A 12,020-nucleotide genomic window follows, 5' to 3' on the forward strand; every position below is an offset into this window, starting at 1 on the left:
AAACATGACTTGTGGAGGCATCCAGGCTCCACATCAAGACTGGAAGCTCCCTGAAGGCAGGAACTAGATCTCCTTCTCTACTAGACACTTATCACCTATACATGTCCTCCCCAGATCACAGCAGACTGCAGGAGTCTGGGTAGAAAACTCTGGACTGGGAGTCAGGAGACCTGATTCTTCCACTTGATATGCTGCATGCCCTTGGTAAGTCCCTGCCATTCTCAGGGACTCAGTTTCCTTATTTCTTGACATCAGGGCAGTGAACATTTGCTTTGGAGGACAGTGCTCAATAAACGCTCAGTGATTCTCTGGACAACCACCTACTGCCACTTCGAGAGTCCGACAGAGGAGCTTGGCAGCCTGGGTCCAAAGAAGTTCAACCCCCCTACCTCCCTCTAACTCTGACTTCCCAGTTAGCCCCTGCTTACCACAACAGCCTCCCATTTCCCAACTGGCCCCAACCCCTTGTTCTCCTTTCAAAGACCAGGCTACCTGGAGCAACGCAGGGCTGGAGCAGAGAGGTGGAGCCAGAAGGGGCCTAGGAAGATTCTCTCAGAGCCAGCAGAGCCTCGGCTGCTTCCAGTTTTCGCTGCCATTCTGAGGAGGCAGAAACCGAGGCCTGGTTGGAAGCTTCGGGAGCCTGAAAACAAAGGATGTCAGAGAATGGGAGCTGGGAACCCACACTCCCTCCATGCCCCTTCAGTCCCCAGCTGCCCTGAGGCCTTCTGCTCTTCTCCTTACTAAGCTTGGCCCCTGCCAGGGTTCTGGAGGCCACAGTCTTCCCAGAATCTGTGGCTGCAGTAGAAGGGGGTTAAGGGTGGCGTGGGGCTGGAGGATCAGAGTTGAGTGTCTAGGGACAAGGAAAGGAGAGACCAGGGGATTTATCCCTTTGGCAGGCACGTACTACCAGTGGGGAGGGGGCCAAGATTTTACAATATCTGCATGTGGGAATCTGAATGGCCATTAGGTGTTGTGGCTTAGACAAGTCGCTTCCCCTGCCTGGCCTGTCTTCTTTTCCATTTTTTCTTTTTCCTGTATCTTTCCAGAGACACTAATTCCTCTCAGCTTTTTTAAAACTCCTGGAGCAACAGTAAAGTTTATGGGAAATCAGAGGTGTCTGCATTTTAATCTGCAAGGCACCTGGAGAGACGTGATTACTGTTCCTGTCCGGGGACTGGTTCTTGCCCTTATATTCCCCAATCCCCAAGGGGCTTGAAGGGCCAGCTTGACTCCTCTCCAGGACACTTTCTCTGATGGTTATTAGACTCTGGCCTGGGCAAGATGGTGTCCCTCACCATTACGGCTCCCCTTCTCAGCAGAAGCTTCTATTCCATCTATTTGTTTCATGTGGAATAACAGCCTCCAGTTGTCAAAGGCCTGCGATGTGGCAGGCCTTGTGCTGGTCCTCTTTTCAATGCTATGTTGTTGCTGTTGTTCAGTTGCTAAATCATGTCTGACTCTTTGTGACCCCACGGACTGCAGCATGGCAGGCGTCCCTGTCCTTCACTATCTCCCCGAGTTTGCTCAAGCTTATGTCCACTGAGTCGGTGATGCCATCCAACCATCTCATCCTCTGTCACCCCCTTCTCCTGCCCTCAATCTTTCCCAGCATCAGGGTCTTTCCCAATGAGTCGGCAGTTCTCTATAGGTGTAGAACACTGTCCCCTCTCAGCACACTGGTAGGAAATAGAGGCTCGGATATGTAAAGTCTCTTGTCCAAAGTCTCGCAAATTGGGAAAGGCAAAGCTGGGAGAGCCCTGTCGTTGCCCCTAAGTCTGAGATGCCTGCTCCTCCTCCCCTTCCTCCACCTCGCCCCCCGCCCCCAGTTGCCCTGTACTGCCTCCATCTCCTCCTTCTAGCTCCAGAGCCTTAAGCAGAAGGTTTGGACACTCAGTAACACAATATACAAGTAGCCCCGTGGTCTTTCTCACTCTACTCACCTGCTGGGCAGGGCAGGGGATCTGTGCGACTTCCTCAAAAGAGAAATTGTTAGTTGCTTCTTCAAGGGTGCTGGAGTCCAGGACAGAGACAAAGAGTCCAAGACTTGACCGAGCAGCAGAGCGCCTTGGAAGACTGTCTGCGGGAACAGAGAGCACAGGTTGGAGTCAGGAACCAAGCCGGCCATGGAGAGGAGATGTGGGCATATTTGGGGACAAGGATAGGAGCCCAGAATGCCAGAGCTGAGAAGACCTTCAAGACCACCTAGTCCTCGTCTTCATTTTGGGACTGAGGACTATGAGACCCATAGAGAAGTAGTGTTCCCTCAGGGTCATATGGCAAGTTGTAGTAGGGTTAGAGATGGTACCCAGGTCTTCAGGACACAGGAAGGGCTCTGAGCAGTGGCTGAGGTCAGAGCTTCCCACACTGGCCCCGGACTCCTCCTCGGGGATTGCACAGGGGTGAGCCTCGAGCTGAGGCGTGATGTTCTCCTTCCCAACTGTGAGACGCTGGGGACGGCTTAGGTGAGCCTTACCCTCTGATCCCATCCCACTCTACCTCACCCCCAACCTGTCCCACTCTAGGCCCTTTTTGATTTCCCGGATCTCTCCTTCCCACCAACACTTGGTAGATAATACTGATGGCATTTTTATAGTTGGGGAAGCTAAGGCCTGAAGAGTAACTTTCCCAAGGAGTAAAGCCACACAGAAACTGGGTGATACGACTGGTGACAGAACTACGCATGCTCCCTACACCCGAAACTCCAACTGCCTCCCTGGCCAGAGACACTCACTGGGGACTCTTGCTCGAGTGCCCAACTTCTTGGCACGGCTGTGAGCTCTGGGAGAGGTAGTCCCGCTCCTTATCCGTCCTCGAGTCGGGCGCCTCCTTACGTATGGCCCCTGCTCCATCTTCAAGTCACGTTCAGCAGGCAAGATGTTGTCGTGTTCCCTAAAGTGGGAGGATTGTGGGTCTAAGGTCAGTCACCTTTAGAGGAGGCCTACTCCCCTCCCCTTGTCAGATGCCATACTCACGAGAAGGGAACACACTTGTCACACTCGCAGGCCTGGAAGAGGCAGAGGTGCTCCTCGTCCTTGATTTGGTCAGTGATGCCGTGGTTGTGGCAGCGGGCACAGTGACCTATAGATCTTCTGGGGCCAAGTTCAATCCCACATGGGGCTCTGGTCTCAAGCCCAGTGGTGGAGTCGGGGAGGGAGCAGGGCATAGCAGGCATTTCATTGGGATCCATGGTTCTAGGGCAAGGAGTGGGAGTGGGGGTCAGGGTGGCCACATGATCCCCTACCCTCTACGTACTTCCTCTGCCCCTGGAAAACCCCATCTGAGGTGGCTGGATTCTTCTCCATCCAGCTCACTGCTGAAATGAGATTGCACCCTCCCTTCTTGCTCATGTAGCCTCCTTCCCAGGAAGCCCCACTCACATATAGGCCAGTTCCAAGAAACTCTGGGTGTGGGTCCTGTATACTTCCAATCCAATTATTACTCCCCCTGCTCACCTTCACTTCACACGGACCCCTGACCCCGTCAGGCATACACATGCACTCTCGTGCCTCCTTCAACAAATACTACTTCCCTGTCTCATGGTTATCATCCTGAACTCTGCTATGCCCAACTACTATTCCTGGCATCCCTTTCCACAATTGTCTTCCTCACCTCCTGCATTCATCCACTCCCTACTCATGACTCTTATGTCCTGCACTCAATTCTATTTTATTGGTCTCATGTATGCCCTACATTCAATTTTCCTCTCATCTTCCATTCCAATTTTTTCTTGTACTCTATCAAAATCTTAATTACTTTTTTGCTCCCTCTCTAAAGTGACACCCTGAAATCATATCATATCATGAAATCTTATACTTCTGCTGCATCTCAAGCCCTTCTGTCAATGATTACTTTCATTCCTCCCCTCATCGACGTACCAAGTAGATGTTTGCTGAGTCCCCTGTTGAACGCCAGACCCTGATCTAGTCAACAGCCAACTCCTCCCTGCACTAATTGTTCTCTTGCAGCAGCACACCCTCTCTGCTTTCATGCAAACCCATGCATTCCCTCCACAGCCTCCCAACAATCTTCCCTGCTCCTCTCCAGCAACCGCAACAATTATGCTTGAGCACAGCGCCCCCTCCTCCCAAACCCAGAGTTCGCCACCTCCCTCCTCTCGGGTTACCCAACCGTTCCCTGTCACCCCCACCTCAGAATCATGAGGTGGGCGGCGGTGGGGGTGGGGGGACATAAGCCCTGCCCCAGCAGCCAGAGGCCAGGGGTCAGGCGTCTGGAGCAAGCGATCATCTCACAGGACTTCAGCCAAGGAAGGGTGGGGTGTGGGGTGTGGAGTGGGGGGAGGGGTGGGGCGGGGTGGGATACAGGTACCCTGCGGAGGTGGAGGAGAGAAGAGGGATTGGGGATCCAGAGCGGGAGGGAGGGAGGAAGGAAGAGGTGTGGAGAATGAGGGTCCTATTCCTGATGCCACTCTATGGTTACCTCAGCCTCCAGCAGGTCAGGATCAATCTACTGGGACAGGAGGCCCGAGGGAAGACCCAGCTCTCAGTCGCTTTCCCGCCCTTCCTTCAAAAGACAAATGAGCTTCCAGCTCTGCTTTTCACCTCCCACCGCTGTGGTCAGTGACCAATGAGCTTCAGGTTCGTCTGAGGGTCACGACTAAAGCCCCACCCTCTCGCTTCACCTCCCTCACACTCCTCCGCCTGCTGGGTGGCTTTACCCGGCCTGCCGTTCGACCCCGGAAATGAAGTGGAGCTTTGTGCTCCCCAAACCTTGTTTCCCAAACTGTTTGCTTTTTGGATGTGAAATACTGTGTGCTAAGTTGCTTCAGTCGTGTCCGCCTCTTTTGCGAGCCTATGGACTATAGCCCGCCAGGCTCCTCTGTCCATGACGTTCTCCAGGCGAGAATACTGGAGTGGGTTGCCATTTCCTTCTCCATGGGATCTTCCCGATCCAGGGATCCAACCTATGTCTCTTAAGTCTCCTGCGTCGACAGGAGGATTCTTTGCCACTAGCGCCACCTGGGAAGCCCCGTGAAATACTGTATATGCAAGCATTTTAAACAGGCATCCTTGGTATTCTGTAAATTACTTGTACAAAATTCGGCCTGTGTTTTTAAGATCCCTCCGTATTCCTACGTCAGGGATTCTCAATTCGAACTCCGATATCGCAGCCCCAGGGAACAATTGGCAGTGTGTGGAGTCATTCTGGTCTTCATTCGTGTCTCTGAGTCCCCTGTTCTGTTCCACAGATGTCGATCTATTCCTGGGCCAGTACTACGCTCTCTTCCTTTTTGTCTGTTAGTAGGACATCTTGATCTCTGGTGGGACAAGTCCTCACACCTTATTCATCATTTCCAGGCATATCTTTGCTATTCTTTGCCTTTTGTCCTTCCTAAACTCAAAAATGTAAATGTCAGGATCAGCATGTCATGTTCCCTGAAAACTCACCTGCGGTAGATTTGGATTACATTTTCATTGAATCTGTGGATCAGTCAAGGGAGAATTGACTATCTTTATGATATTCAGCCTTCCTAGTCACCAACATGGAATGGCTCTCTATTTTTGTGGGTCTTCTTTAACGTTGGAATCCTTCAGCTTAGTGTTTTATCTTTTTTACCTTCAGATTTTGTACATCCTTTTTGTATTTATCCCAAGATACTCCCTGGTGGCTCAGACAGTAAAGAATCTGCCTGCAATGCGGGAGACCCGGGTTCGGTCCCTGGGTCGGGAAGATCTCCTGGAGAAGGAAATGGCAAACCACTCCTGTATTCTTGCCTGGAGAATCCCAAGGACAGAGAAGCCTGGTGGGCTACAGTCCATGGGGTCGCAAAGAGTCAGACATGACCTGAGCGACTTGCACTTTCAAGATTCTCTGGAATCTTGTTGCTCTGCTGCTTGATATCTGTTCAAAATGACATTTTCTATCTCTATCTAATTTATAGAAATCCATTTGACTTAAAAATATATATATATTGATCTCCAAGTCAGCCACCATGCTAAACTCTGTGACATTTTATCATGTGTCTATAGGTGGTCTGCAGTTTTCTGTGAATCTGTGAGTAACAGAAGTAAGATAATCAGTTTGCAAGTTCCTTACTGGCTGGCTAGGACATCCACTACAAGGTCAAGTGGAGATGGCAAAACTGGGCATCTTTGGGTTGTTCCTAATATTAAACAGACTGTTGCCAACATGTCCATATTAAAACGGGCTTTCTGTGTTTGTTTCATTGTTTGCTTTCTCTCTTTCATTCTCTTTCTCCTTTTACTGTCTTTCCTCCCTTCCTCTTTAATTTTTTCCTTCTCACTTTTGTTTCTTTTTTCTTCCTCTCTCTCTCTCCCTCCTCTCTCTTTTTCTTTCCTTCTTTCCCTTTATCAGATTAAGGAGCATCCCTTATATTTCTAGTTTAATAAGTTTGTCTTAAAAATCATGAATAGACAATTGGATTTTAATTGGGGGCCTCTATTGAAATGATCAGGACTCTATTCATTTGGGTCTGTTAATATAATGAGGGTTATTTATAAGATTGCTTTCAAATTTTTTAGTGAAGTGTATCTTATAATCAAAAAAGAATCAAAGTCATGTGTGTGCATCTTAGTGAGTTTTCAAAAATTAAACATATGCATTCAGTTAGCACCTGGAGCAAGCAGCAGAATACATTAGCAACACCCAAGCCTCTCTCGTGCCCCCTTCCACCAGATTTGCTCTCCTAGGATAGACGTAGCTACACATCACAGTGTATCATCTTTTGCGTACACTGGTGGGCTCCCTTGGCTAAAGTTTTGCCTGGAATTTGCCTGTCTTCTGTTCATGAGCAAGACTGACTTGATGTTTCTCTCCTCAGAGCATAATTGCTGGTTCCAGGGTCAAGGTTTTCTAGTCTCATAGACTACTAAGTGGAGCAACTTTGTTGCCCTCTTTGCTATCCTCTGGCAGTGTTCATGTAAGATTAGTATTATCTGTCTTGAAACTTTTCATTAAAACTTGACCACTAAACTAGGTTGACCACTAAGCTCGGAGGCCTGTTTTATTTACTTTAAAAAAAATTTTACTGTGATGGGGAGAGGGGAGGAAAGGGTAGATGTATGGAAAGAGTAACATGGAAACTTACATTACCATATATAAAATAGATAGCCAGCGAGAATTTGCTGTATGGCTCAGGACAGTCAAACAGGGGCTCTGTATCAACCTAGAGGGGTGGGGTTGGGAGGGAGATGGGAGGGAGGTTCAAAAGGGAAGGGATATATGTATACCTATGGCTGATTCATGTTGAGGTTTGACAGAAAACAGCAAAATTCTGTAAAGCAAATATCCCTCAATAAAAAATAAGTTAATTAAAAAATATTATACTGTGGATTATTTCAAACCCTTGCAAATAGAGCTTGTATACAAATTTTCAGTCTCCAAGTTCATGACAGTAGGGCTGTGGTCCTGAAATGTGAGCTTGTGGCAGAATCACACAGAGAGCTTGTTAAAGCACAGATTGCTGAGCTCCACATCTGTAGTCTCAGATTAAAAGTTCTGGAGTGAGACCCAGAGTGTCCTTTTCTGACAAGTTCCCTGGTGATGCAGATGCTGTTGGAAGGGAACCACACTCTGAGAACCATTGTACACGAGAGAAGAGTGAAGGAACCTCCGATTATCCCATCACCCAACTGCAACCAGCAACAACTTATAGCCAAACTCGATTCGCACATACCTTCTCCCCTACCCCTCTCCCAGACTATTTTCAAGAAAACATCAGAAATTTTCTTATTTTATTGGGAAATATTTCAATGCATAACTCTAAAACACGAGCAATCCATTTTCCTCAGCTTTTTATTTTGAAAATGCATAAAGAGTAAGCATTCTTTTACCTAGATTCCTACTATCCCATTGCTTTCTCGCTCTCTTTTTCTTCTTCTTTTTTGCTTCACCACGTAACGGTTCCAAACACTTCATCCAATTACTTCAGAATCTGTCTCCTAAGAACTAGGATACTCTCCCGTCTGACCACAGTACTGTTATCATGTCGAAGGAATTTAACAATGAGGTGATAGTGTTATCTAAGTCCATATAGAGTCCATAGTCAAATTTCCCCAATTGTCCCAATAATATCCTTTTGAGGATCCACAGTTCAATCAAGTATCACGCACTGCATTCAGTTGTCATGTCTCTTTAGTATCCTGCAGTCCCAAGCAGTCCCTCAACTTAAATCTTCCACGGCAATGACAGTTTCACGTCATGGAGCCTGGGCTCGTTTGCTTGTAAAGTGTCCACAGTATGCGTTTGCCTGATATTTTCCTCTTGTTTAGATTTATGTCTTCAGATTTAATGTTCTTGGCAAGGATATTAAATAGGTCGTGAGCCTCGCATCTGTAGGCCCCCAAGTTCAGTTTGTCTAGCTGTCATTGCTACAGTTGGCATTACTGAGTCTGATCACTTATTTAAGGTGTTGTTGTAGAGATCGTTTCATGGTAAAGGTACCTTTTTGATTTTATAAGCAGTCTGTGGCACGATATTCTGATCCCATGTGGGTAGTCTGTTCTCCAAAAACGTTCTCACCTCTCGGCCTTAGCTTTTTTTCAGGGCTCTGGGTCTGGTTTGATTATTGCTTTGGGGGTCGGAAACATGGCGATTCTCTATTTCTGTTTTCTAGAAATTCCTTTCTATTTTTAATTAGCGGGCATTTTGCTGTAAAGTTGAGCACCTCAGCCTCCCAACCCCTTCCATTGTTGTTGTTGCTGCGGCTGCTGTGTTTGCAACAACAAGTAAAGAGGAAAAGCTATTTATTTGCTGTGTTCAAAGAAATATGAAGAAAACAAAGTGAACAGTATGAAGAGAAATGTAAGCAAATATAAGACGAATTCAAAAAGAATTTCCTCTATCAGTCCAAAGAGAATGACAAAATCTGTTGCCTGAAATCGGAAATAACTGTTCAGCATTAACTAGACACAGTTTTTAACAATTATTAAGAGAACCTGGGTTATAAATTTGGCCAGTTATAAAGTAGCTTGGATCTTGGGCACACGCTCACACATATGCACTCACTCTCTCTCTCACACACAGACATTTTAAATGGAGATATAGTAAAAAAAAAAATAATAATAATAATAATAAATAAATAAATAAATAAGGAAATAGGGCTTCCCCAATGGCTCAGCAGGTAAACAATCCACCTGCAATGCAGGAGACCCTGGAGACACGAGTTCGATCCCTGGGTTGGGAAGACCCCGTGGAGAAGGAAAAATTTCAAACACCTTACTTTTCAAATACCTTCTCCTCATGAGTCATGCTGCATGAAATCTTGGTCGATTAATATTTTAGGTACATTTTTTTTCTCCAAGGACTTTGCAATCTGCAAAGATATGATTATAGCCTAAAAACTTTTGAACTTGTGGAGTAGATATCAGGGAATCATTTCTATCACTTAGAAAAGAATTTGAGCTAATTGCAAAAAAAATGTTACCCCAAAATAGTTTCTGTATGAAGGACATCAATCCAGCTGTTATGTTGGAAATTTACTTTACAGTATTGTGATGCGTTTTGTCATACATCAATATGAATCAGCCATAAGTGTGTCCCCTCCATCCTGAACACCCTTCCCACCTCTGTCCCCCGCCACAATCTCCCCCCCCCCCCCCCCCCCCGCCGCCTCATCCCTCTAGGTTGTCACAGAACAGTGGCTTTGGGTGCCCTGCTTCATGCATCAAACTTGCACTGGTTTATCTATTTTACGCATGGTTTCTAAAGTAGAGTATTTCACGAACATAGTCACTGAAGTCATTCAGTAAATGCAGTGAATCACTGTGGGTTTATTTTGTCAGACTCGCTGGAGGTTGGTAAGTTTTATTGATCTTTTCAAAGAACGAGATGTTTGTTTCATTGATTTTCTCTGTTGTTTTACTGTTTTCAGTTTCATTGATTACTGGGGTCATCTTCTGTATCCCCTTCCTTCTGTTTGCTTTGGATTTATTTTGCTTCTTCTTCTAGTTTCCTGAGGTGAGAACTTAGATTATTGACTTGGGGCATTTCCCTTTCCATAATGTAAGCCTTTGCTGATGTATATTTCCCTTCCAGCAATGCTTTAGCTTCATCCCACAAATTTGGGTATGGTGTGTAATCATCTCCATTCAGTTCAAGCCATTTCTTAATGCGCTGGAAAACTTTAGCCCACAGATTGAGCGGCCTCCTTACTACTGAGTGGTGGTGAAAGTACTGAAATCATCCCAGCAGGGATGGGGAGGACTGCTATCTTACTGCCTAGTGGAGGCATAATTCCAGAATCTCCATGCGTTTGATTTCCACGGATGTGGTGAAGAGGGGAAGGTGGCTCCTGTTTCCGCCAGTAAAACGTGGAATTCTAGCTTCCCCGCTAGATCTTCTTGGCTTGGCGTGGGGGAGGGGCGGGGGAGAGGGGCGGCGAGGGGCAGGCAGGCCACAGTCCTTTTTTTTTTTTTTTCCCCTTTCCATATTGCTTGGCTGGAGTAGAGCATTAATGCACAAAACCTTTTCTATCTTGTCATTCTTGATCCTTACATTAGAGAGCGCAGACTTTTCTTTCTGTTTCGGCTGGGTTTCATTGCTGCGGCTGCTGTAGTTGTCACTGTTGTTTTGTATCCACCTTTCGGCATTTCTCTCAGTAGCTGGCTTCTTCAGCTCCAAGCCTGGGATATATGATGCAGAAAGAACACCCAGGGAACTCACCACCGTGTCCTTTCTCTGGTTCTGAGATCCTTAGTTGATCCACCTTCTCCTCCCCACATTGTGCTTGGTGGGAAGAAGAGGAAACGTTCATCCACTCTGTCTTCCCAGAAGCAGAGTTGTCCGTGTGAACTTAATCATAAATTTTGACTTTTAGCTCATGTTCAAGTTTAAAATTCAATTTAAATTCAATTTCAGTTGATTAATTTTAGTCCAACTTAAAATAACAGTGTTTAAAATTAAAATTAAATATAGTTTTTGAGTTTAACATACCTATCTTTGATTAAAAATTATCAGTGCAAGAAACAAGCAGTTCTATCTGATAACCCATTTGAAAATACGGACACACACACACACACACACACACACACACACACACACACAATCCACGTGGCTTGAAAAGATAGAAAATAACATTCAGAATATTCCCAGATAAATCAGGAATAATTAAAAAAGTTTCATCATAGGTAAAACCCAAATTTTGGGTTAGAATGATACTTTCATGGGGAAAGTTTTCAGTCCCTAATTTTGGGTATTTTTCCAAATGTCTAAGGTATATCTACTTTGTTGAGTTAATATTCAGAAACTTATTACTCATCTTTCAAATAAAAATGATTGTTTCTAAGTCACTTCAGTCGCGTCTGACTCTTTGTGACCCTATAGACTTGTGGCTCACCAGGCTCCTTTGTCCATGGGATTCTCCAGACAAGAATACTGCAGTGGGTTGCCAGGCCCTCCCACAGGGGATCTTCTCCACCTGGGGATTGAACCCATGTGTCTTATGTGTCCTGCATTGGCAGGCAGGTTCTTTACCACTAACACCACCTGGGAAGCCCAGCTATTCCCGTAAAGGTTGCTAACGTGACAATCAAGAAATCCAGTAAATGTGGCAAATTGGTCACTCGGCAAACTCACTAATTTTAGTGAAAGTCTCTAGGTCGTGTCCGACTCTTTGGGACCCCACGGACTATGGGGAAAGTTTTCAGTCCCTTGAGAATTCAGACTATGGAATTCTCTAGGCCCGAATACTGGAGTGAGTAGCCTTTCCCTTCTCCAGGGGATCTTCCCAGCCCAGGGATCGAACCCAGGTCTCCCGCATTGCGGGCAGATTCTTTACCAGCTGAGCCACAAGGGAAGCGCAAGAATATTGGAGTGGGTAACCTAGCCCTCAGGGATCTTCCTGACCCAGGACTCAAACCAGGGTCTCCCGCACTGCAGGCGGATACTTTACCAACTGCGCTATACTAGGGGCTTTAGTGGAGAAGCCCCCTCTCCACTAATTTTAGGAGAGATGCAAATTTTGTGGTCACCACCATCACAAAGCATAACAGGGGAAGTCCTAAACAAAGGGATTCTCTCTCTCTCTCTCTCTCTCTCTCTCT

The 12,020-nt window shown here is 46.3% G+C and overlaps 1 protein-coding gene across 1 annotated transcript; it reads right to left on the reverse strand.

Annotated features, from left to right (window-relative positions):
* Positions 1-538: 538 nt before the first annotated feature.
* Positions 539-3,187, reverse strand: LOC138070719 (doublesex- and mab-3-related transcription factor C2-like). The gene is made up of 4 exons (XM_068961942.1): positions 2,973-3,187; positions 2,732-2,889; positions 1,941-2,077; positions 539-640 (listed from the first exon to the last, which is right to left on the reverse strand). Exons 1-4 carry the CDS (start codon positions 3,185-3,187, stop codon positions 539-541), a joined length of 612 nt encoding a protein of 203 aa, XP_068818043.1.
* Between the last annotated feature and the right edge of the window lie 8,833 nt (positions 3,188-12,020).

The sequence above is a fragment of the Capricornis sumatraensis genome, chromosome X (assembly GCF_032405125.1).
Source record: "Capricornis sumatraensis isolate serow.1 chromosome X, serow.2, whole genome shotgun sequence".
In the NCBI taxonomy this organism is placed as follows: domain Eukaryota; kingdom Metazoa; phylum Chordata; class Mammalia; order Artiodactyla; family Bovidae; genus Capricornis; species Capricornis sumatraensis.